This window comes from Ipomoea triloba, chromosome 4, assembly GCF_003576645.1.
Source record: "Ipomoea triloba cultivar NCNSP0323 chromosome 4, ASM357664v1".
NCBI lineage: Eukaryota > Viridiplantae > Streptophyta > Magnoliopsida > Solanales > Convolvulaceae > Ipomoea > Ipomoea triloba.
Genome location: NC_044919.1, coordinates 32,540,758 through 32,564,416, shown reverse-complemented (window position 1 = coordinate 32,564,416; position 23,659 = coordinate 32,540,758). Strand labels below are relative to the sequence as shown.

At 34.1% G+C, this 23,659-nt stretch overlaps 2 protein-coding genes and 1 pseudogene across 5 annotated transcripts; all 3 read left to right on the top strand.

Moving 5' to 3' along the window:
* Window positions 1-6,768: 6,768 nt before the first annotated feature.
* LOC116017905 (probable serine/threonine-protein kinase PBL9) lies at window positions 6,769-9,695 on the top strand. 3 transcript variants are annotated; one of them, XM_031258572.1, is made up of 7 exons: window positions 6,769-6,931; window positions 7,411-7,509; window positions 7,593-7,912; window positions 8,106-8,241; window positions 8,339-8,481; window positions 8,624-8,747; window positions 8,957-9,695. In XM_031258572.1, exons 2-7 carry the CDS (start codon window positions 7,458-7,460, stop codon window positions 9,496-9,498), a joined length of 1,317 nt encoding a protein of 438 aa, XP_031114432.1. In that variant the 5' UTR covers window positions 6,769-6,931; window positions 7,411-7,457; the 3' UTR covers window positions 9,499-9,695. The 3 variants fall into 3 exon arrangements, with proteins under 3 accessions (XP_031114432.1, XP_031114430.1, XP_031114431.1); XM_031258570.1 differs by having other exon boundaries at window positions 6,770-7,132; XM_031258571.1 differs by lacking the exon at window positions 6,769-6,931 and adding an exon at window positions 7,147-7,276.
* Window positions 9,696-9,976: 281 nt separating this feature from the next.
* Window positions 9,977-14,436, top strand: LOC116017902 (annotated as a pseudogene).
* Window positions 14,437-16,373: 1,937 nt separating this feature from the next.
* On the top strand, window positions 16,374-20,864 carry LOC116017903 (protein INVOLVED IN DE NOVO 2-like). 2 transcript variants are annotated; one of them, XM_031258568.1, is made up of 6 exons: window positions 16,374-17,563; window positions 17,726-17,907; window positions 18,128-18,196; window positions 18,297-18,584; window positions 20,028-20,228; window positions 20,490-20,864. In XM_031258568.1, the coding sequence occupies exons 1-6, from the start codon at window positions 17,212-17,214 to the stop codon at window positions 20,730-20,732; spliced, it is 1,335 nt and encodes a 444-aa protein (XP_031114428.1). In that variant the 5' UTR covers window positions 16,374-17,211; the 3' UTR covers window positions 20,733-20,864. The 2 variants fall into 2 exon arrangements, with proteins under 2 accessions (XP_031114428.1, XP_031114429.1); XM_031258569.1 differs by having other exon boundaries at window positions 20,028-20,317; window positions 20,490-20,565.
* The last annotated feature ends 2,795 nt before the right edge of the window (window positions 20,865-23,659 follow it).

The window sequence follows — 23,659 nt, the reverse complement described above, 5'->3', positions numbered from 1 at the left end:
GACCACGGATACTAACAATTTGAAAGTCGAGGGACTACGAGTGATCAATTTAAAAGTTTAAAATTAAATGTTGCAAAATCATTATACTCGGAAGACCATATAGTATTAATTTTATAAAAAGCTACGAAAATTTACTTAAATATTAAGCATGAACAAAATTTAGCACATACACATTTATAATGATTGTGAATTTATCTCGTCATCCAAATAAATTTTTTAAAATTATTTTTTTTCACTTATGTACATAAATTGTTATATATCCTCATTATAATTAATAATTACGGAGTAATCAAGTAAAATCATGTTGGTCATATAAATTTTGGTTAAAAATAATAATAACCTTTTTATGAAAGTTCGAATAATGGCTTTAACTTATTCATGAGAACTAATTTAGACAATGTGTTTTGACCCCACCCCCAAAAAAGGTGAAGCCGATATTATATATGACATAGTATAACCAATAGAATGCATGTTAAGTTATAGTACGTGACTTATCAATTGTTTTTAAACTTTACATCAATATAACTGAACAAATAACAAGTGGCTATAATAAATCCATTTGTAACATCTAATATTAGGATGCTTCCTCAAAGATATTTACCACTTGACGTGATGCTTTATGAGACAAGGGAAGGTTCGTTCCGTGGAAGGGAATATTTGATTGTGTTTAGTACTGTACTGAAGGGAAAGTTAATTGTAACGTTTGATATGGCATAGCTCTGGATTTTTCCTTCTTTTGTTATATATATATAGAAGGCTAAGCTCTTGTGTGGTCACTGCGGCCGACCCATTAGATATGCAAAAACGCACAAATAGTATTAAGAAATTCACAACAATGAAATGCATCAATACACCACAAAACGCCTCATTATCCTAAAAAGTACCATATCTCACCATACTTAATGGTGTGTTTTCGAATACTGTGTGGTGCTTTTATGCGTATCTAATTGTGCGTTTTGGGGTGATGCGTACCTAATGGTGCGTTTTGTGGTGTATTTCTTTGTTGTGCATTTCGTAACACTATTGGTGTGTTTTTGCATACCTAATGGTTGCGACCGCACGTTAAAGCATGACCGCATTTGAGGTGACACACACATATATATATAAAAGATATTAATTCCTTTTATAGGTATATCACTCTCCCTCACCCCATTAATGGAAGTTTCAACTGTTATATGGGTAGATGGTGACTCCAAGGTAGTTAATTGTCGAAATAGTTAGTGACCACCAGTCTCCTTGAAAAGCCAAACAAATTTTACATTGCCAACCCTTTTGACTAATAATACATAACATATTATGATCTCATTAGATGTCGAACTGCATATTTAATATTACGTTGCACGTCGTGATTCAAACAAATTTTATGGTTGGAAATAATTTTTACGGATTAAATTAATTGTTGTAGGGGACCAAATTTTAATGTATACAAGTATATTATATTGTGTAATCTAAAATAATCATGTTAAACTAAATATAATATTATATGGAAGTGATGGGCCGGGGACCAACACATTTTTTTTTCGGGGATCAACTTTTAATTTACACTATTTTTTTTTTTTTGAGATCAATAAAGCTTCATTAATGATAGCGTAAATGTAAATGGGTCTATGATTACGCTACGAACACGTGTGTTACGTGTGGTGAAGGATGCCGCTCGGCCGGTCAATCGATCGCTCTACCGGTTGACGACTGAGCGGTAAGAAGCTATATCGCTCTACGGGTGACGAACAGTAACAAGGAGAGAGCAAGAGAGACGAATGAGCAAATCACAAGTGTATTAGTGTAGTACTGATAAGTTCTTCCTCCCCCCTAGTGAGGGGAATTAGCCCTATATTTATACAAAGTGGATTCACTATGCACATGGTGTCTGATATGCAAGTGGAGGGCATATGGGCTGTCACTCCGCAAAATGCGCATCGGTTTGCTCGAAGTGGTTGAGTTACTCGAGGTGATGAAAACACGGATCCCTTGTTCCCGAAAAGTTGTCGGTCGTCACATCAAGCAACTGTTGCGCTCGTGAGCCTCCAATCCACAAGGTGTGTTGCTTCCGATCATGCGGCCGACGGACCGGGTGACTGTCGACGGACCGGTTGGGTGACCGTTGACGGACAGGTTGGGTGACGGACAGGTGATTTACGGACCGACTAGTACATGTGCATATTTACCCATCAATTAATAAACACCAGAAACAAATACAACAAGGTTCAATGGAATGTAAAGTCATTCCATACAATCAGACATAGAACTAAATTTTCTAGCTAAGCTAATAAAATTTAGATTCGCAGATTGTGGTACAATAGAGTTTTGATCCTTATAAAACCTTTGAGCTTTTACCAAATGATTGATGGCCTTGCAGAATGTGTACAAGTCGACCTTTGGATGGGACAACTTGCAAACCACTTGAGTTTTTAGCTTCTTATTGAAGTCCATTGACATTATTCCCAACTGAAGGTACATGTCCAGCCTTGTGTCTTTGGCCGGTTCATCAGTGGGTATCCTTCCGACTGAACTGCTGTTCAGGAGAGGCATTTCATTGTCATCTACTACACCCAGGTTGAGCATCACACTTGTCATGACCATAAATATCTTTGAAGCGCTCCCAAAACCGAACCTCGTAAAAACGAGAAGGAAATACAATAAACTGCAATAAATGCAGAAGGAGACAACTGCAATAAATGCAGAAGGAGACAACTGCAATAGATGCAGAGGGAGACAAAAACGACAATAATTATTAGGAGACAATATTAAAAAGGGTAAAGACAACAAAGTTCAGAGCTCAAGACGCACGGGTCTCAAGGCCAACCTATTACCCTACCCACTAGCTTATTATATTATATTATATTATATTATATATATATATATAATTTTATTTATGGACGATGGTGAGGGTGACAGCGCCGGTGCGGTGAGAGGTGCAAGCGGTGGCAGTTGGATGTAGGAGGTGGCAGCGGGGTAGAAGGCAGCGGAGGAGGAGAAGGGCGGCGGCGGCGTGCTCTGTGTGGTCACGGTGCCGAAGGAGGAGGAGAGCAGAGATGGCGGCAGCGGCGTCACGGAAGAGGAGGAAGAAGAGAGCAGTGGAGAAGAAGATGGAACTAGGAAGCTGATGTGGTGGTGACCGTATACCGCCGGCTCAAAGCTCTATAAGAGCTCCGGCCGGAGGCCGGTGGTGGAAACTGGTTCTTGACCAGAGAAGGAGAGAAGGGAGAGCTCCGTTAGAGAGAAAAGCTACGCCAAGGACCACCTTTAATTTACACTATTGTGTGTTCTAAATTAATCATATTAAACGTAATATATTATTATATATCTACTATACTAATAAGAGCCAAAGAGAGTTAGGCCTAAAATGGGTAGAAAAAATGGCGGTCAAATTATTTTATCAAATGGATGGTTCAGATGAATTATTTAATCAAATAGATGGTTAAGATAATTCAGATTAATATTATTAATAGAGATTACCTAATTTAACCTTACTTTTATGATTATCCGTTAAGTTTTTCGTTAAATATTCTCTTCTCCGTTAATATTCCGTTAACTTTTAACTTACCCATTAATTTCTATAAGAAAGGTCTTAGGTTCGAACCTCATCTCAATCAAATTTGACATAATTAAGTTTCTTACTCTATTTTACTCTTATTAAATTAAATAAATTAGTAGCTACAACAAAAAATGATACATATGTATTTCTTTAATTTAGAATTACGTGTCTACAATACCTTTATTTGAAAAAAATTATTTATTATCAAAAAATTAATTAAATAAGAGAAATAATTTCATTAGTTATATTATCTTTATTTTCTCTCATGCAAAGATTCTTTACATTCAAATTTATCAATTGATATTCATTACATTGTCCATTATCTTATTTTTACAATATCTTGTAATTAAATATCAAAGTTATAGTACAAAATAATGTTATATATTTATTTACCAAGTGTTTTATTAATACTATGAAAAAAAAAATTTAAAATAATTTGAAGCTAATTATATTAACTACTTGGTGATTGATTGACAAAAAGAGTAATAATAACCCAACAAATTGAAGCGGAATCACTCTATTTTACTCTTATTGAATTAAATAAATTAGTAGTTAACCAAAAAATGATATATATGTATTTCTTTAATACCATGAAAAAAATAAAAAAGAATAGTTTGAAACCAATCATATTAACTATTTGGGGGGTTTGTTGACAATGAAAGTACTTAAATAACCCATTACCCAGCAAATTGAAACGAGAAACTACCTTTTAATATCTTTGGAATACATAATATTTTAAATTTTCAAATTTTTATTAATTTATTTAATCTTTTTTCTTAAACTAGGGATTTCTTTATAGACAATAACTCATTCAACAATAATGGTTGAACCAAATGAACCCAAGCAGAATACCAAAAGGAAAGTCCATATATATCATAATCTCATTGCACGACGTTATCATCTATGCTACCAATAATAACCGAATTGAAAATAACACACTACCAACAAAAATGAAGAGAACAAATAGTAAAGATGAAGACAATGACAATGTTACTCAGAGAATTAAGAACACTTAGAAAAAATCAAATTAAAAGTATTATTTATTTAGACTATCATTTTTAGACCAAATATTTAGACTATCGATTTTACAAGGTTGCAAACATTTATTTTAGTTATAATTATAATGAATTTTCTATATTATCTTGGATTCATATACTTTGAGTTAGATATTTAAATAAAAAAAATCGGCATTCAATTACCCATGTATAAACTTCTCCTATATAATATTGCATTGATATACTTTCAAATATTTATTTAAATATAAACATTGGGCATTAACCCATTCGCGCAATGCGCGTATAAAGCTCGTAACTATTATAAATGAATTGACGATTTGGCCGAGTGGTCTAAGTTGTCAGATTTAGGCTCTGGTGTGAAAGGGCGTGGGTTATTCCACCGCCGTCACTGACCTCACAAGGCATTTGTGAATATTTAAGGTGATTTATAATTTTTTGGAAACTAAAAAGTAACAAAAATCAATACTATGAGGACTAAAAAAATATATTAACTCTATTTATAAATTTGTATGAATTATTTAAATGATTAAACTTGCAATATGTTTTTATTCTTTAAATACAATATTTCTATGCATAATATTATAATATTTTTATTGGTTATATGTTTTTTATTAGCCACTTCTTACCACATTCATTTTTAAATTCCCCAAATTGGCAAGTGTCAAGCTTCATGTTAAGGGAATACGGGGTGACGGTAGAGGTTGGTTGTTTATTTTAAATTGGAATATATATTATGAATTATTTTAATTGTTTGATAAGTTATTTTAAGCATAACTACATATCTATGGTTTCAAAAAAACTACATGTCTACATTTATATAAGTTTTAAGATATGGAGATAAACATATTGATAGTGATTTAAGAATATGCAACATGGAAAAAATTAACACATTCAATATTAAGTATTTATTTAAAATATTATATATATTTATCGACTTTTTAACAATATTTAAATATAATTTTCATAAATAATTATATTTTGATATAATTTTTTATAATAAATCAAAACATGTAGTTTGTCCAAAACAAAACTAAGTCACACTTGTGTGAGACGTGTCGAACCTATGATAATTGCTTGTTACTTATGATAAAAATCATAATGCTTATTACAGAAAATTTAATACCAATTTGAAATAAATAAATTGTTACTTATAATAGATATCGTAATATTTATATGTGAAATTGTGATACTATTTAGGGTAAAATAATTGTTAGTTATTAATTATAAATATTGTAATACTTTTTTTTTTGAGAATAAATATTGTAATACTTATAACTAAAAATGTGATATTTACAAAATGTAATTCTAATGTAAATATTATAATACTTATATGTGAAATGTTACTTTATAGAATAAATTGTAATAGTATGTTATTGTAAAAAATTTAATACTAATTTGAATTAAAAATAAATCGTTACTTATATTAGATATTGTAATACTTATATATGAAATTGTGATACTCTTTAAAATAAAATTAATTGTTACTAATAATAAATATTGTAATACTTATAACTGAAATTGTGATACTTATACACTCAGTTGTATACAACCCGATCCATCGAATGAATAAAGATTCGTGTAACAGTCTCACATAAATTTTCCCAACAAAAATATATAAGTGTTAAATTATTATATGTGAGATGAGATTCCACTTCACTATATAAAGGATTATTATTGTTGTGGTTTTAGGAAAGTTTGGGAGAATATTTGCCCAACTGATATTGTCGCTTCTTTCTTTATCGCTAATTTGGAATACTGGATTATAGCTAGTGTTTCTTGATAAGGTGTTGGGTGTTCCATGAATATTATATTTGTTATGCGAGTTTGAATTATATTGTGTTGGCATAATCTACTGCTCCATAGCCTTAACTGTACTTTAGAGGTTTGTTAATATGAGTTAGCAAATTATGTGTAAAGCTAAAGAGATTTGGAATATCGTGATTAAGCGTTGGTCTAAAGTTAATAAAAAGATCTTTAAGAAATTGATCAATTCTATTATTAAAGTGAATGTAGATGGTACTGCTATTGCCCAACTAATAATTACTAGTCAACACCAATAAAAGGGGAGATATTATTGGAATTTTTAGCATAAAATGACATAGAAAGTAATTATTTTGTACTACGGGACCAAAGTGAATTCGAGATTTGGTAGTGAGACAAAGAAGCGATTGGGAGACCTCCCCATGCCATAGTGAAGGACCATAGTTTGGAATTGGAGTCATAAAGCCGGAGCTGGTTGGGAATCCAGGGAAGATGCCCACACAACCCAGCCGACGTTTCCTCTAATCCAAAGGCTACAAATTCACAGCAAGAACTGTACTCTTCCCTACCTTCCCCGTACGAAAATCACAACACAGTACCAGGGAAAATGATATAAAAGGTTGATCGAGGCGGGACTAGCCCGCCATATTTGCTGCTTCTTTTAACCTCTTCTGTCGCTCTCAACATCTTTTAACCTTCATCCGTGATATACGGACAGCAACTATTCTATAAGAAATCTTATAGCTCTCCGCCTTCGCCTACCTACTCCTACTCCTTAGCTCTGCTATCGGCTACCTACTCCTTTTCTCTTCAGTTGGAGGTTTTTCTTGAACCATAGCTGTATTTTTAGTTTCATTTTCTTTGTCTTTTGTTCTCTCCCTATCTCTCTTTTTATTATGGTTTTAAAAATTCAAGATTCTGGTGGGAACTGGGAGGAACTTTATCTCGGTGTTGGTGAATCAAGGCAAATTTAATGGTTTTTTTTTTTTTGTGAAAAACAAGGAAAAGTTCATATTTTGTTTCCTTGAAAATTCTGGATTTTTCTTCTTCGAGATTACTAATGTTGTACTACATCACTACCTTGTGTATGGTTTGCAGAGAATAGAAGTTTGGTCAAGATTGGGACTAAAGGGTGGTGGTCTCTCATGATGGGGATTTGCTTGAGTATCAGAATCAAAGCTGAAAGCCCACATCCAGGTTTTGTGAGGGATGCTTAGAATCAAAATTGGTTCCTTTTTATCCTTTCTTATTTTTGTTTTGTTATCTTTTGGTTTGACCAGGTTTAAGTTCAAAATGTGTTATTAGCACAGATGGGAGTGGCCTGAGCAAATCAGACAGCAAGAACTCTCCCCCACAAACTCCTAAATCAGAGGGTGAGATCTTGCAGTCCCCCAATTTGAAAAGCTTTAGTTTTGCTGATCTAAAAATGGCCACCCGAGACTTTCGTCTTGACAGTGTGCTGGGAGAAGGTGGCTTTGGCCCTGTGTTCAAAGGTTGGATTGACAAGAACTCACTTAGCCCAGCCAAGCCTGGAACTGGATTAGTGATTGCTGTGAAGAGGCTAAACCGAGGCGGCCTTCAGGGCCATAGCGAATGGCTGGTGAGCTCTTGATATAGTGTGGTAGAGCTTTATGGATGGTACAATTAAACATAGCTTATTGATTTCTTGATTGTGTCAAATGAAATTAGTGTTGAGCTTTATGGATGGAACAATTTAACATAGCTTATTGATTTCTTGATTGTGTCAAATGAAATTAGTGTTTTCAATTGTGATGTGCTTGTGTGGTCTGCAGGCAGAACTGAACTATTTGGGGCAGTTCTCGCATCCTAATCTCGTAAATCTGATTGGTTATTGTTTAGAGGATGAACATCACCTCTTAGTTTATGAATGCATGCCTCGTGGTAGCTTGGATAACCATTTGTTCAGGAGTGAGTTCTTTTGTCGTCTCCTAATGTTGTATCTATTTTGGAGCGAATACATATTGCCTTCGGTTTTATTTCTTACTTCTATACTGTTCTGTGGCAGGGGGCTCGTATTTCCAACCTCTGTCCTGGAATCTCCGTTTGAAGGTTGCTCTTGGTGCTGCAAAAGGGCTTGCTTTTCTTCACTGTGCTGAAGCGAAAGTTATATACCGAGATTTTAAAACTAGCAATATTTTGCTCGATTTGGTATGAACCATATTCCGAATTTCTGAAAACTGAAAAGCGTATTCATTAGTTATAATAACACAGTAAGAATTCTGGAGATTTGAGGAAGCAGCACTTGGCTGTGCCATTTGACTTCACAATTTTTTGCATATGACATTTGCAGAACTACAATGCCAAGCTCTCTGACTTTGGGTTGGCCAAGAATGGACCAACAGGTGATAAAAGCCACGTCTCCACGAGGGTTATGGGAACTTATGGATATGCTGCTCCGGAGTACTTAGCCACTGGTATGGTTTATCGGCTAATTTCGTGTTCGTTTAAGTTCAGACCAGTTTTTGTGCATTTCCGGGTTGTCCCCATTTATGTATATATATCTGCCTATAATTGGCAGTTCTCATTTGGTTTTTCAGTTAAGAAGCAACCTTGAACTTGCTATACAGCTATCCTATTTTTGTCTGCTTACACATGTATTTCGTTTGCATCTTGATTGGCATAGGGCATTTGTCTGCTAAGAGCGACATTTACAGTTTTGGAGTAGTTCTTCTTGAGATGCTATCAGGGCGCAGAGTGATTGACTATAACAGACCATGCGGAGAACACAATCTGGTAGAATGGGCCAAACCTTACTTGGCTAACAAGCGTAAAGTCTATCGCGTTTTGGACAACCGTCTTGAAGGCCAGTACACTCTTGAGGTATCCCAGAAAGTAGCTAATCTTGCCTTGCAGTGCCTGTCCAAGGATCCTAGGTTTAGGCCAACCATGGATGATGTGGTTAAAGAACTAGAACAACTAAAGGAGTCCAAGGATATGACAATTCTCGTCAATAAACACAATGGTTCAAGACATCGTAGGCGAAGCGATGGTGCAGTTAAAGAACTAGCGGCGCTCGAGGAGTCCGAGGATACTACAACCCTCGGATCAAGACATCGTAGGCGAAGTGATGGTGATGCTATTAATAGAAATGCGACGACTGTTGATTGCTTATCCAAGACCATCAACATCCCCTCTGTATGCCAAATAAATGAAGGATGCTTCTGATTTTATACTTTAGAAAGAAGTGGAGATTGACATATGTATGAGATCAGTTGACTGTACAGTTAGTTATGGTTAAGTTAGTTGACATGAACTCAGTCTGAAGATAGTGTTTACTTAGGACAAAACCTTGTTGTAATTGTGTAAACAAGAGACACACCCTCACAGTCTAGGAGTACTAATGCAGTTCCTTGTTGTGCTAACCTTTGTGTTTGTGTTTGTATTTTGTTTTGTTTTGTTTTTTTTTTTTTTTTGTGACGAGAGAAACCCCTCAATGGTATAATTTGTATTTCATTTTGTAGTTGTGTAATGTTGCTATGTATTGTCTACTTGGAAATAGAAATGCTACAAAAATTATTTTGAATTACTCTTTTTTTGTCATAATAAAAGAGAACGCTTGCCATATGGTCAGGGAATTCAGGGAATTCTCCCATATGGTCGAGTTAGAGGCCAATGATGAGGGAAGCATCTATTTTGGCCCCACTCCACCACCTTAATCTCAGAGCGCTTGCCGCGTGAAGTATAATCGCCACAGAAGATGTATAGTACGTTTTGTAGCCGAGGCAAGTTTCCAATGCCATACCCAAGTCGACCTGAACAATCTCTCTACCTTCCTGCAAAACCCTAACCACATTCCATTTCTCGCCATTATTTTGCAGTTTGTTCAAAGCTTCAACTAAGAATATAAAAAGCTTTGTGGCAAGAATATAAGAAGCTAAGGACTCCCAACAACCGAACCTGAACCTTTTACTGCTAGTACCTGTTAACACTTTGTTCTTTACTTATGTCTGAGCAGATTTTTTTTTAATCTAAATGCATGTGATCAGCTTCTATTATTCATTGTTAAACCGAACTAAACATTCGTTGTTTCATTACAGGCGGTCAATGTCGTACAGGAGAGAGTTCAATCTGCGTGACTGCAGTAATTCAAAACTGGAAGAGTTGAAATGCAGATACTATAAGGATTTGAGAGATGGAGAAGACAGTATCAGGGGATCAGGAAAGTATTTCCGATGTCCATATTGTAAGGATAAGAGAGCTAAGGAGTATGATATGCAAGGGCTTCTAAGGCACTCTTATCGGATAGGTTATACTTCAAAGTCTTCAAGTTTGAGAGATAAGGCTAGACATTTAGGGTTGCTTAAGTATTTAGAGAGGCATAGATACGCTAAAAGTAATGCTAGGCATCCATCGCCCAGTGATCCATCTACCAATGGAGCTAATGAAGAAACTTTTGTTTGGCCTTGGATGGGAATTGTTGTTAATATTCCTGTAGTATATAAGGATGGAAAGTTTGTTGATGAAAGTGGTCAAAAACTGAAAACGGAGTTGGTTGCCAAAGGATATAATCCAGTGAAGGTTTATACATTGTTGGCCAACAGAGGTTTTTCAGGATATGCCATTGTTGAATTTAATTGTAATTTTTCTGGATTTGCAAATGCAATGGCATTTGCACGGGAGTTTGAACTTGATAAGCATGGTAAGCAGGAATGGCAATCAAGTTTGAAAGATGAGTCAGATGACAATCTTTATGCATGGATTGCTGGCAAGGAAGAGTACAATTCAAATAGTATCGTTGGGAATTAGCTAAGGAGAAATGGAGAGTTAAAAACCATTTCTGAGATCCAAAGTGATAATAGAAGAGAAAATTCCCAACTGTTTTCCAACTTGATCAATGAGTTGGAGTCAAAGTACAAGGAATGTGAAGAGATGGAGAAAATGATAAGTAAAACTGAAGTTTTAATGGGCAATGTGATGAAAGAAAAAGAGGAGATGCTCTCAATGCACAATAAAGGTACATAAGCTATGGTTGTTTTCATATCAACTAAATTGCATATCAACTTGTGTTTTCAAAGAGATACTTGCCTGTTTGCCCTGTTTGAAATGCATATGTAACATTATAGTTCACTTATTTCTATTTTCACTAGAGTTGGAGATGATACATCAGGAGGCATTGAAACAGGTGGAAACCATTTTGAGTGAGCAGGAGACAAGTACACAACAATTGGATGATCATAAAAAAGAGCTGAAACTGCGAGAAGATGAAATAAGACACCGTGAAAAACTTAATAAAAGTGAGAAAGAAATGGTATGTTCCATTTTATTTGGGTTTATGAAAGAGTCATTGACTGTGGTCCTTGTAGCTGGATGCCACCTGCTAGTGAGAAAGAGGATACATATATGTATTAAGTTTTAAAATCATGTGCAGCATAATTTTTTTCCAAATGCACTCTTTGTTTTATGTGACCTTGATGGAAGTTCTTGTTCTTGTTCTAGTTCTATTTCAGAGAAAAAAAAAAAACAAAATCCAATTACCTAGTTTAATGTATGAAAGTAGGAATTTCTGAAATGGAACATTTTATTTTCCTCAGAATGAGAGAGCAATTCTGGCACAAAAGAAGGCTATGAGACAATGATGAAACTGGCTGATGAACAGAAGGTATGCTATTCCTCTTTTGCTTCAAGACACATACTGGAAGCAAATTCAATGGAATGCTGGAAAGTTGGCAGTTATGCTAATGGCTTGCTTTTTATTTCAGAGAGAGAAGGAACAAGCCTTGGTGAAAATCTTTAGGCTTGAAAGAAAACTTGATCAGATGCAAGCATTGGAGTTGGAGATAGAGAAGTTAAAAGGGTTGATCAAAGTTAGGAGACACATGATGGAAGGAGATTTGGCACCTATAAACAAATTTACATCATTGATAGAAGAGCTGAAAGAAAGGAACGGTGAACTTGATTATTTGGAAAACATGTATTTCGAACTTATGATAAAGAATCAGCTTGTCAATGATCAGGTGTATGGTGTTTGCACAGAGATGATAAATGTGAGCCTTCTATACGATTTCTTTCTTTGCAACCTATATAATACGGAGTACATGATTTTTCTATAAACACATAATGGCATGGTATAATTTCCTTTTTAACTGAACAATGATCAGAGTTTTTGGTGTTATTTTTCAGTAATTTAATTATGTATTATAAGTGCCTAAGTTGTTCTAAATGAAACTGATAGATACAAAGCTTATTATTCTAGGGGTATTTTGTACTTTCCTAAAGCATTTATAACTCAAAGCATGAAGTAAAAGGTAGTTCTTTGGTTCCTTACCCAATGTTATTCATTTTAAGCAGTTGATGGTTATTTATGCAAACTCTATATTAAAGTGGAGTAGTATTTCCTTGTGCAACAAGAATAGAGATCACTTATGTGAGGTTGAAGAGTTGGAGGCTTATACAAATCAGGCAGGAAAGGAATGAATTCAAATGAGCAGAATTCAAGTAGTATAGACATAATAAGAGATTGACTGATTATGTAATTCCTTGCTTATTTTATGGAGAATGTAATTAGGGATTGATTGATTATCTAATCAGTAATTGATGCTCCTTCCTTATTTTACATATGGTAATATGATATGCTACAGTTACAAAGTATCGGATAAGACAACTCAGCTATGTTAGTAGAACTTCTAAAAACAGAGGGCCCTGTTTAGTATTGTTAAATATCATAATTCTGTTTGCATTTTCCCACAAATTTTCACTGTTTCATGCTCCAAATGGAAAACAAGTCCAATTCTTCAAATGGAAAAATCCATTTCGGGCCACCCAATTTGCTTCCTTTCTACACCGTATTCTCCATTCTAACCCTAATTGCAAGACTCACCTCTTGTTGAGTTGTTGGTGCTGCTCCCCATAAATGGTTTAATGGCTCTTCTCTCTCAACTCTCCTTTCTCAATCAAAGATTTGTCTTTGCCTTTCTTTTTTTCCCCTTCTTCATCTTCTAAATGACTTAGTTAAAACCAACAACTTTTGCGAATTCTATCCCAGTGTTCACTTTGAAGTTTTTAGGCTATAGTTTCTTAAATTAAATGATTTGCATGTGTTGCAGATAATTTATGGCAAAAAAAGGAAGTATCCAGTTTATCTTAACATTCTTATGGTTTTGTCTATCTATTTGGTTTGAAGATAACATAATTTGGTTTTTTATGATAGGGTTTGCGGGATTTGTATGGCCCTCGTGCCAACATTTGTGTGAAGAGAATGGGAGAACTTGATGCGAAGCCATTCATCTGTGCTGCAAGGCAAAAATATCCACAAGAAGAAGCACATGATAAAGCTTCAGAGCTGTGTTCCCTGTGGGAAGAGTACCTAAAGGATCCAGGCTGGCATCCAATTAAGATTGTGAATGGAGAAAAACTTGTGGGTATCTTTTTGAATATGTTGTTATTCTATCTATCTCTTGCACACACACTGGTATGTATACTCATGGACACTCTTTATGGAGCACTGGGAACACCAATAAATGGATCATTTGGTAGATACACAAATTCAGTTCTTTAAACCCAAAGTATGAAGTTCTTGTTCTTAATTTGTGTGATAAATCAATTCCAACTTCCAGGTGTTGGCAATTGATGAAGAAGATCAGAAACTGGTGGGTTTGAAGAATGAGTATGGTGATGAAGTGTATAATGCTGTGACCGCTGTATTGATGGAGTTGAATGAGTACAATCCCATCGGCAAGTATCCAGTGTCAGAGTTGTGGAATACTAAGGAGAAAAGAAGAGCAGAATTGATCAAATACTAAAAGAATTGAGGCGGCTTATGGGCAGGCAAGGATCCAGTGCCAGAAATGCATAGTTTGTCTCAACTTTGCTCTATCCGGTGCTAATACCAGTAATAGAAGTATGTATTGGCTGTTTGGTAAAAACTTATAACTATGGATTAAGAATTTCGTACCAAGTTTTTGCTTAGTAGTAGCAAGCTAAAATATGTGCACAACCAGTAATCGATAATATTATGGCTACCAAGTATCGTTCCTAGCTTGTGTGGCCACTGGATAGTAGTAGGTGTTGCATATTTGTTTCAACTTCCAACATGTTCAAACAATGGTAATCCAAAGCTAAAAGCTTTCTTGACTTTTGGTTAGCCAAGGATGGACCAACAGGTGATAAAAAACCCATGTCTCCACCAGGGTTGTGCAAACTTACGGATATGTGCTCTTAGCTAATTTGTTAGTGGTTTGTGATATGAGGTAATTTCTTTTTTTTTTTTTCTAGATTTATAGGTGACAATTAATTTTTAATTATTTTTTATTTGATCATAGTATTATTGTGGTGTGCCTATTTTTGATCTTCTATTAACAAATCAGTTTAAATTTTGTTAAATACACTATACAAGTCATTTCGGTCTTCAATTATTAATTTTTTTTAAAAATTAAAATAAAATAACGTAGCAGGTCAACTTACTTTGTATAAACTAAATCGAAATGTCTTTGTATTTAACAACATTTCAACAATTTTGTTGATGGAAAATAAAAAATGATCAAGCTATGGTAATATTAGGACCAAATATAGATCTTTTTTTATAAAAAGAGACTAAAAGTGAACTACCACTTATAAATCAAAACCAAAAATGAAATTAATTCTGTGTTATTTTAGTACAATGGGTATTAGTACTCAAATATAAATGTCTTCAAAATCAATACAAAATTAATATAAATCTATGCGAATAAAAAAATTCCAATTATTATTTTGTTTAGACTATGACTATGACTTAGAAAAATATCAACTGGAACTTTTGTTATATTCAAAATAAAATCCATATATCAATATCAATGTAATTGTGTAATCTGACTATATCTACCCTTGATATAATATATTTTTAGAATAATGGTTAAATAAACTTTCTAATTGTATGTAATAGTGCAATTGAACTCTTCAAATTACGAATTCAAACTCTTTATAAAGACAATCATTTTACATTTAATAGATTTGAATTTTCATTAAAACTATAAAGTTGTTTAAGGTAGGTAAACAATGTATTCTTAGAATAATTATAATTATAATTATAATATGTAATTCATATTCATTTTCAAAAGAAAAATGTAATTCATATTCTTTTAGGACGAATATTTAATAAATAATATCGTTCACTATATATATATATATATATATATATATATATATATTTGAAAGAAACAAATCAAATTAAGTAAATATTACGGAGTATTATATTTTAATTTGCACTACAAGGAAGAAACTGATTGAAAAAAGAAAAGAAAAAAATTGATACGATCTTCATTTTGTGTACACTAAATTGAATTGTTATAATAATAATAATAATAATAATAATAATAATAATAATAAAACAAAATGTGCATCATTGTTGTTATTATTTTTAGAGTTAATTTAATTTGTTTGTTCTAAATATATAGGGTAGTCTACTTTTCGTCATTTTTTATAACATATATTTTTTATCTTAGTATTATTGTGACATGAGCATTTTTTGTTGTTCGTCAACAAAATTGTTGAAATGTCGTTAAATACAATAGCATTTCGATCTTTTTTTTTATATACAAATTGAATTGACCCACTATATTTATATTATTTTTAAACAAAAAAAAAACTGAATACCTAAATGCCCTTGTATTTTACAAAATTTAAATTGTTTTGTTGATGAATGATAAAAATGATAATGTCACAATAAAATTAAATCTTATTATTATTATTAAAAGGTTAGTAAATATTTTACTAAGTAAATTAAGAATAATAAATGTTTAAAAAGAATTGAGAATAATAAATAGTTAATGAAATATTTCATTATTAAAATTTATATAAGTAAAAAATGGAAGAAGATAACTTTATAAAGAATAAATAAAATATAGCCTTGTGGTCGAGCGGCATAGCTATGGCATCCTAAGTGAGAGGTCACAGTTGTTGTGCTACATTGTAACAGAGTGAATAGTATTCAAAATAAAAAAAATGTACAAATTATCCATTGGAATAGGTAGTAGTGTAGTATGTCTTCTAGCCGAGGCAAGTTTTCCAATGCCATACACAAGTCGACCTTGAACGATCTCTCTTCCCTTCTATAAAATCTCACTACCTTCCTGGGTTCCTGCTAAACCCTAACCACATTCCATTTCTCGCCATTTTTTTTTTTTTTTTTTTTTGCAGTTGTTCAAAAGCTTCAACTAAGAATATAAGAAGCTAAGGACTCCCAACAACCAAACCAGAACCAGAACCTGTTACTGCTAACTCAACACTTTGTTCTTTACTTATTTCTGAGCAGATTTTTCTATCTAAATTCTAAATGCATGTGATCAGCTTCTATTATACATTCTTAAACCGAACTAAACCTTCTTTGTTTCATTACAGGCGGACAATGTCGTACAGTAGAGAGTTCAATCTGCGTCACTGTAGTAATTCAAAACTGGAAGAGTTGAAATGCATATACTATAAGGATTTGAGAGATGGAGAAGACAGAATCAGCGGATCAGGAGAGTATTTCCGATGTCCATATTGTCAGGATAAGAGAGGTAAGGAGTATGATATGCAAGGGCTTCTAAGGCACTCTTATCGGATAGGTTATGCTTCAAAGTCTTCAAGTTTGAGAGATAAGGGCTAGACATTTAGGGTTGCTTAAGTATTTAGAGAGGCATAGGTATGCTGAAATTAATGCTAGGCATCCATCGCCCAGTGATCCATCTACCCAAGGAGCTGATGAAGAAACTTTTGTTTGGCCTTGGATGGGAATTGTTGCTAATATTCCTGTAGTATATAAGCATGGAAAGTTTGTTGATGAAAATGGTCAAAAACTGAAAATGGAGTTGGTTGCCAAAGGATATAATCCAGTGAAGGTTTATACATTTGTTGGCCAACAGGGGTTTTTCAGGATATGCCGTTGTTGAATTTAATTCTAACTTTTCTGGATTTGCAAATGCAATGGCATTTGCACGAGAGTTTGAACTGGATAAGCATGGTAAGCAAGAATGGTATTCAAGTTTGAAAGACGAGTCAGATGACAATCTTTATGCATGGATTGCTGGCAAGGAAGAGTACGATTCAAATAGTATCGTTGGGAATTATCTAAGGAGAAATGGAGATTTAAAAACTATTTCTGAGATCCAAAATGAGAGTAGAAGAGAAAATTCCCAACTATTTTCTAACTTGATCAATGAGTTGGAGTCAAAGTACAAGGAATGCGAAGAGATGGAGAAAATGATAAGTAAAACTGAAGTTGTAATGGTCAATGTGATGAAAGAAAAAGAGGAGATGCTTGCAATGCAAAATAAAGGTACATAACTTATGGCTGTTTTTGTATCTACTAAAATGCACATTGACTTGTGTTCTTTTCTTTTAATTATTTTGTTTATACTAATAGAAAGTGAAGAGATACTTGCCTGTTTGAAATGCATATATAACATTATAGTTCACTCATTTCTTTTTTTTTTACTAGAGTGGGAGATGATATGCCAGGAGGCATGTAAACAGGTGGAAACCATTTTGAGTGAGCAGGAGACAAGTAAACAACAATTGGATGATCATAAAAACAATCTGAAACTGCGAGAAGATGAAATAAGACAGCGTGAGAAACTTAATGAAAGTGAGAAAATGAAGCTTGACTTTCAGAAAGAAATGGTATGTTCCATTTTAATTGGGTTTATGAAAGATTCATTGATGTGGTCCTTGTAGTTGGATGCCACCTGCTAGTTGGATGACTTTGCAAATGAACTCTTTGTTTTAGGTGACCATGATGGAAGTTCTTGTTCTAGTTCTATTTCAGAGAAAAAAAATCCAATAACCTAGTTGAATGTATGAAAGTAGGAATTTCTGAAATGGAAAATTTTATTTTCCTCAGAATGAGAGAGCAATTCTGGCACAAAAGAAAGCTTATGAGACAATGATGAAACTGGCTGATGAACAGAAGGTATGCTATTCCTCTTTTGCTTCAAGACACGAACTGGAAGCAAATTCAATGGAATGCTGGGAAGTTGGCAGTTATGCTAATGGCTTGCTTTTTATTTCAGAGAGAAATGGAACATGCGTTGGAGAAAATCATTGCGCTTGAAAGAGAACTTGATCGGAAGCAAGCATTGGAGTTGGAGATAGAGAAGCTAAAAGGTTCCATCGAAGTTAGGAGGCACATGAATGAGGAAGGAGATTTGGCAGCTAAAAACAAATTGGCATCAATTGAAGAAGAGCTGAAAGAAAAGCAAGGCGAACTTTATTATTTGGAAAGCATGAATAATGAACTTATTGTAAAGAATCGACATGACAATGATCAGGTGCAGGAGGCTCGCAAAGAGATGATAAATGTGAGCCTTCTATATGATTTCTTTTTTTTGCAACTTATATAATACGTGATTTTTCTATAAACATATAATGGCATTGTATAATTTCCTTTTGAACTGATTGTTTTAACTGAACAATTATCAGAGTTTTTGGTGTTATTTTTCAGTAATTTAATTATGTATGGTAAGTGCCTAAGTGGTTCTAAATGAAACTGATAAATACAAAGCTTATTACTCTAGGGGTATCATCTACTCTGCTAAAGCATTTATAACTCAAAGCATGAAGTGAAAGGTAGTTCTCTGGTTCCTTACCCAATGTTATTCATTTTAAGCAGTTGATGGTTATTTACACAAACTCTATATTAAGTGGAGTAGTATTGCTTTGCGCAATTAGAATTGAGATCGTTTATGTAGAGTGTTGAAGAGTTGGAGGCTTTGTCTGGACCTTGAACTTCTGGTGCCTAATTGCTTAATTATGTGTTGTTTATTTGGGGTCAAATAAGTAGACAATCAATGTTTGCTATACTTCCAAGCTATGCCGAGAAATCCAATGACTTTGGGAAGAAGATTTAGAGGCTTTCTTGGATCCTTGAGCATTTGATTTCAAATTACTTAATTATCTGACTTGCTTGATAAATATCTAGTAAGCAGACAACTAGTGCTTGATATGCTATAGCTACAAAGCCTCTGATAAAACATCTCAGCTATGCAAGTAGAACAGATGACCTTGTTTAGTATTGGAAAATATCATAAATTCTGTTTGCATTTTTGCACAAATTTTCACTGTTTCATGCTCCAAATGGAAAACAAGTCCAATTCTTCCAATGGAAAAATCCATTTCGGGCCAGCCAATTTCCTTCCTTTCTAGGCTGAATTCTTCATTCTAACCCTAATTGCAAGACTTGCCTCTTGTTGATGCTGTTCCCTATACATGGTTTAATGGCTCTTCTCTCTCAATCAAAGATTCTTCTTCTTCTTCTTCTTCAGTTTTAGGTTATAGTTTCTTAAATTGATTTGCATGTGTTGCAGATAATTTATGGCAAAAAATAATATATTTGTTTTCCCAGTGTTCAGTTTTAGGTTATAGTTTCTTAAATTGATTTGCATGTGTTGCAGATAATTTATGGCAAAAAATAATATATTTGTTTTCCAGCTTCCGGAGCTAATTGATTTGCATGTGTTGCAGATAATTTATGGCAAAAAATAATATATTTGTTTTCCCAGTGTTCAGTTTTAGGTTATAGTTTCTTAAATTGATTTGCATGTGTTGCAGATAATTTATGGCAAAAAATAATATATTTGTTTTCCAGCTTCCGGAACTAATTGATTTGCATGTGTTGCAGATAATTTATGGCAAAACATAATATATTTGTTTTCCAGCTTCCGGAGCTATTCATTCTGATTTGGTTTTTGTTATTGCATGCTTCTATAGAAAGTAATGTTTCAAATTTTGGTTTTTTATGATAGGGCTTGAAGGACTCTCGTGCCAACATTTGTGTGAAAAGAATGGGAGAACTTGATTCAAAGCCATTCATCCGTGCTGCAAAGCTAAAATATCCAAAAGAAGAAGCATCAGATAAAGCTTTAGAGCTGTGTACCCTGTGGGACTATCACCTAAGGGATCCACACTGGTACCCAATTAAGGTTATCAAGAATGGAGGAAAAGATGTGGGTATCTCTTTGAATATGTTGTTATTCTATCTATCTCAAGCACACCACACACTGGTATTCACACGCACACTCTTTATGGAGCACTGGTAAGCAATACAACCTTCCCTCCTCTTTCCACTCCTGCTAGCATCGAAACATAGGGGAGAAAATGAACACCAATAAATGGACCGTTTGGTAGATACACAAATTCAGTTCTTTAAACCCAAAGTACGAAGTTCTCATTCCTAATTTGTGTGATAATTCAAATTGAACTTTCAGGTTTGGGTGATTAATGAAGAAGATGAGAAACTGGTGGGTCTGAAGAATGAGTGTGGTGATGAAGTGTATAATGCTGTGACCACTGCATTGATGGAGTTGAATGAGTACAATTCCAGCCGCAGGTTTCCAGTGCCAGAGCTGTGGAATACTAAGGAGAAAAGAAGAGCGGAATTGAAGGAAGGAGTTGATCAAATACTAAAACAATTGAGGAGTCTTAAGAACAGGCAAGGATCCAGTGCTTGAGATGCGTAGTTTGTCTCAACTTTGCTCTATACGGTGCTAATACTAGTAATAGAAGTATGTATTAACTTTTTGGTAAAAACTTGTAATTATGGATTAAGAATTTAGTACAGTACCAAGTTTTTGCTTAGTAGTAGCAAGCTAAAGTATGTTCACAAGCAGTAATCAATAATGTTATGGCTACGAAGTATCATTTTGTGTGGATAGTGGAAAGTAGGTGTTTCACATTTGGTTCAACTACCAACATGTTCAAACAATGGTAATCCAAAGCCAAAAGCTTTCTTGACTTTGGGTTAGCCAAGAGTGGACCAACAGGTGATAAATTAACTAAGTGCACTAACTTACGGATATATATGTGCTTAGTTAATTTATTAGTGGCTTGTGTTATTTCAGTACAATGGTATACAAACCATATTAGTACTCAAATATAAATATGAGACTTTAAAATCAATACAAATTTTTGTTTGGTATCGTCAATCTAACCCAAAATAACTTATTAACTTTACATGAATAACCATATTTCAATTATTATTTTGTTTTAGACTATGAGTTTGAGAAATATCAATTGAAACTTTTGATGTTTTGAAGGTTCAAAATAAAAAACTCTCCAGTGAGACTCATATTACTCGTATCTTTTTCTTTAACGGGGTGTTTGGTTCACGGAATAGGCAGGGAATGACATAACATTCCTGTGTTTGGTTCACGGAATAGGCAGGGAATGACATAGCATTCCCAGTAATAGCCTATTCCGTTGTTTGGTTTGCATTTGTATTCCCAGGAACAATGTTCCTGAGAATGAGCTATTACCCTTGCAAGGGTAATAGCTATTACCAGGGCCCCCCTGGTATTAGACTATTCCTGGATTCTCAGGAATAGTTTTTATATTTTACTTTCCATTTTGCCCTTGTTTAACCTAAAAACTTTATGCTATCTTTCTCTGTCTTCTCATCTCTTTCGTCGGATCATGAAATGGGTGACAGGGATGGAGTCGTCTAATCTTTGCGATCAGCCTCAGATGGTCCGATCATCGATCGGTCACCGGCGACTTCCCGTCGTTTTAGATCGTTCCGTCGCAGTCTGTGGATGTCGTTGGTAGTGGAGGCTTTGGCTTCGCAAATGGAGACTATGATCTCATCAGCCGCTGCTCATATTGGTGCTGGCCACCCAGCCGGAGGATCTTCGCAAGTCGCAACCTTCTGATGGTCTGGGGAGTTCGATTGTCCAGTGGTGGCGGCGGGTGCCTTTAGATTTTAGAATGGTGTTTTGGGTTAAGAACCTAATTTTAGTTTGGCATGTGCTTCTCTTGCACTAAGGAAAGTACTCACAACGTAACTCTTCCATTTTTTATAATAATAATAATAATAATAATAATAATAATAATAATAATATTATTATTATTATTATTATTATTATTATTATATTATTATTATTATTACTATAATATTTGGTAAAAGGGTATTTATGTCTTTTAAACATATATTCCATTTATATTCGTTCACCAACCAAACACTAGAATAACATTCCTAAAGTCTATTCCCTTCATGAACCAAACAATGGAATACAAATTCTATTCTATTCCATGTCTATTCCATTCCCCAAGGAATAACATTCTTATTCCCTTAAAATTCATTATGTGAACCAAACATGTTGTAAAAGCATTACACATTCCCTTATGTGTAACTCGACTTGTCTCACAGATCCATCTGTGAGACGGTCTTATATAAATTTTTTGCTTTAATTCATATATTAATATCAATATAATTGTGTAATCTAACTAATATCAACCCTCAATTATAATAGTAGATATAATATATTTGAGAACTGATTCCTGCCCCTACACAAATCACACAATTTAAGAACCTATTTTTGTATGATTTTTTTTTAAAAAGATTTTATTTATAATTTCAACTCACAACAAAATGTCATATAGCACACACTGTGTCAGTGTGTGAGTGGTAAATGTAGGGCAATGCAGCAAAGTCCTAAAAAAAACTCAGCATCTTTGAATTTTTTCTTCTTTCAGTTTTTTGTGGGTCCCAAAACTTGCTCCCAAAAAACCACCTCCCACGTTAGGAAAAAACCCACCCATTGTTTTTGCATTGTTCCAAAAACTTGAAAAAATGCATTGCTATATTTGTTCAAGTGTCTTTGTTTGGACTTGAGAGCTGGAAGACATTTTGAGTGAGCCGATGATGCAGAAGAAAGAATTGGGAACTTCTGGACACCATTTTTGGCGTACGCAAGACAAGTGAACCACTATTGGATGATCAACTAAAAGAGTTGAAACTGCGCGAAGATAAACCAAAGCAGCTTGAAAATTTGAATGAAAGAGAGAAAAGGAAGCTTGACCGTGAGAAAGAAATGGTATGTTCCATTTTATTTGGGGTTTTGAAATGTGGCTAGTGAGAAGGCGTGTGCATGTATGTGTATATATATATATATATATATATATATATATTAGTTTGAAAATCATGGGCAGAGTAAAATTTTGCAAATGAACTCTTGAGTTTTAGGTGACCATATTGTTGGGAAAAATCCCACCTCCTGTGACAATCAAAATCACAGACCCGACACGGTACACAAATACGAGATAATACACAATAGCCCAAAAATAAATATGAACACAAGGAACACAAGATTTACGTGGAAAACCCCAAAACCACGGGGAAAAACCACGGGCCACCAACAACAACAATTTCCACTATCACAAATCTCGGGTACAAAGTTTTAGGCTACCACACGAGCCATACATTCACAAATCATCAAATACAACAACTCCTAGGCCAAAACATTCTTATAATATTCACAGGCTAAAAGGAATAATATCTCGTACTCAAAATATTCAATCTCCAAGACTAGGATAAAAATGAATACAAATATTACGAGATTATCCAAAGAGATGCCTGGAATAAATACAAGCTGACCTCAAA

Coding starts and splice junctions, on each gene's coding strand:
- LOC116017903 (XM_031258568.1), top strand. CDS start 17,212: ATGGCATTTGCACGAGAGTTTGAACTGGATAAGCATGGTAAGCAAGAA. Junction 18,197..18,296: donor AACTGGCTGATGAACAGAAG/GTATGCTATTCC, acceptor TTTTTATTTCAG/AGAGAAATGGAACATGCGTT. Junction 18,585..20,027: donor CTCGCAAAGAGATGATAAAT/GTGAGCCTTCTA, acceptor TTTTTATGATAG/GGCTTGAAGGACTCTCGTGC.
- LOC116017905 (XM_031258572.1), top strand. CDS start 7,458: ATGATGGGGATTTGCTTGAGTATCAGAATCAAAGCTGAAAGCCCACAT. Junction 7,510..7,592: donor AGCTGAAAGCCCACATCCAG/GTTTTGTGAGGG, acceptor TGGTTTGACCAG/GTTTAAGTTCAAAATGTGTT. Junction 8,482..8,623: donor GCAATATTTTGCTCGATTTG/GTATGAACCATA, acceptor TGACATTTGCAG/AACTACAATGCCAAGCTCTC.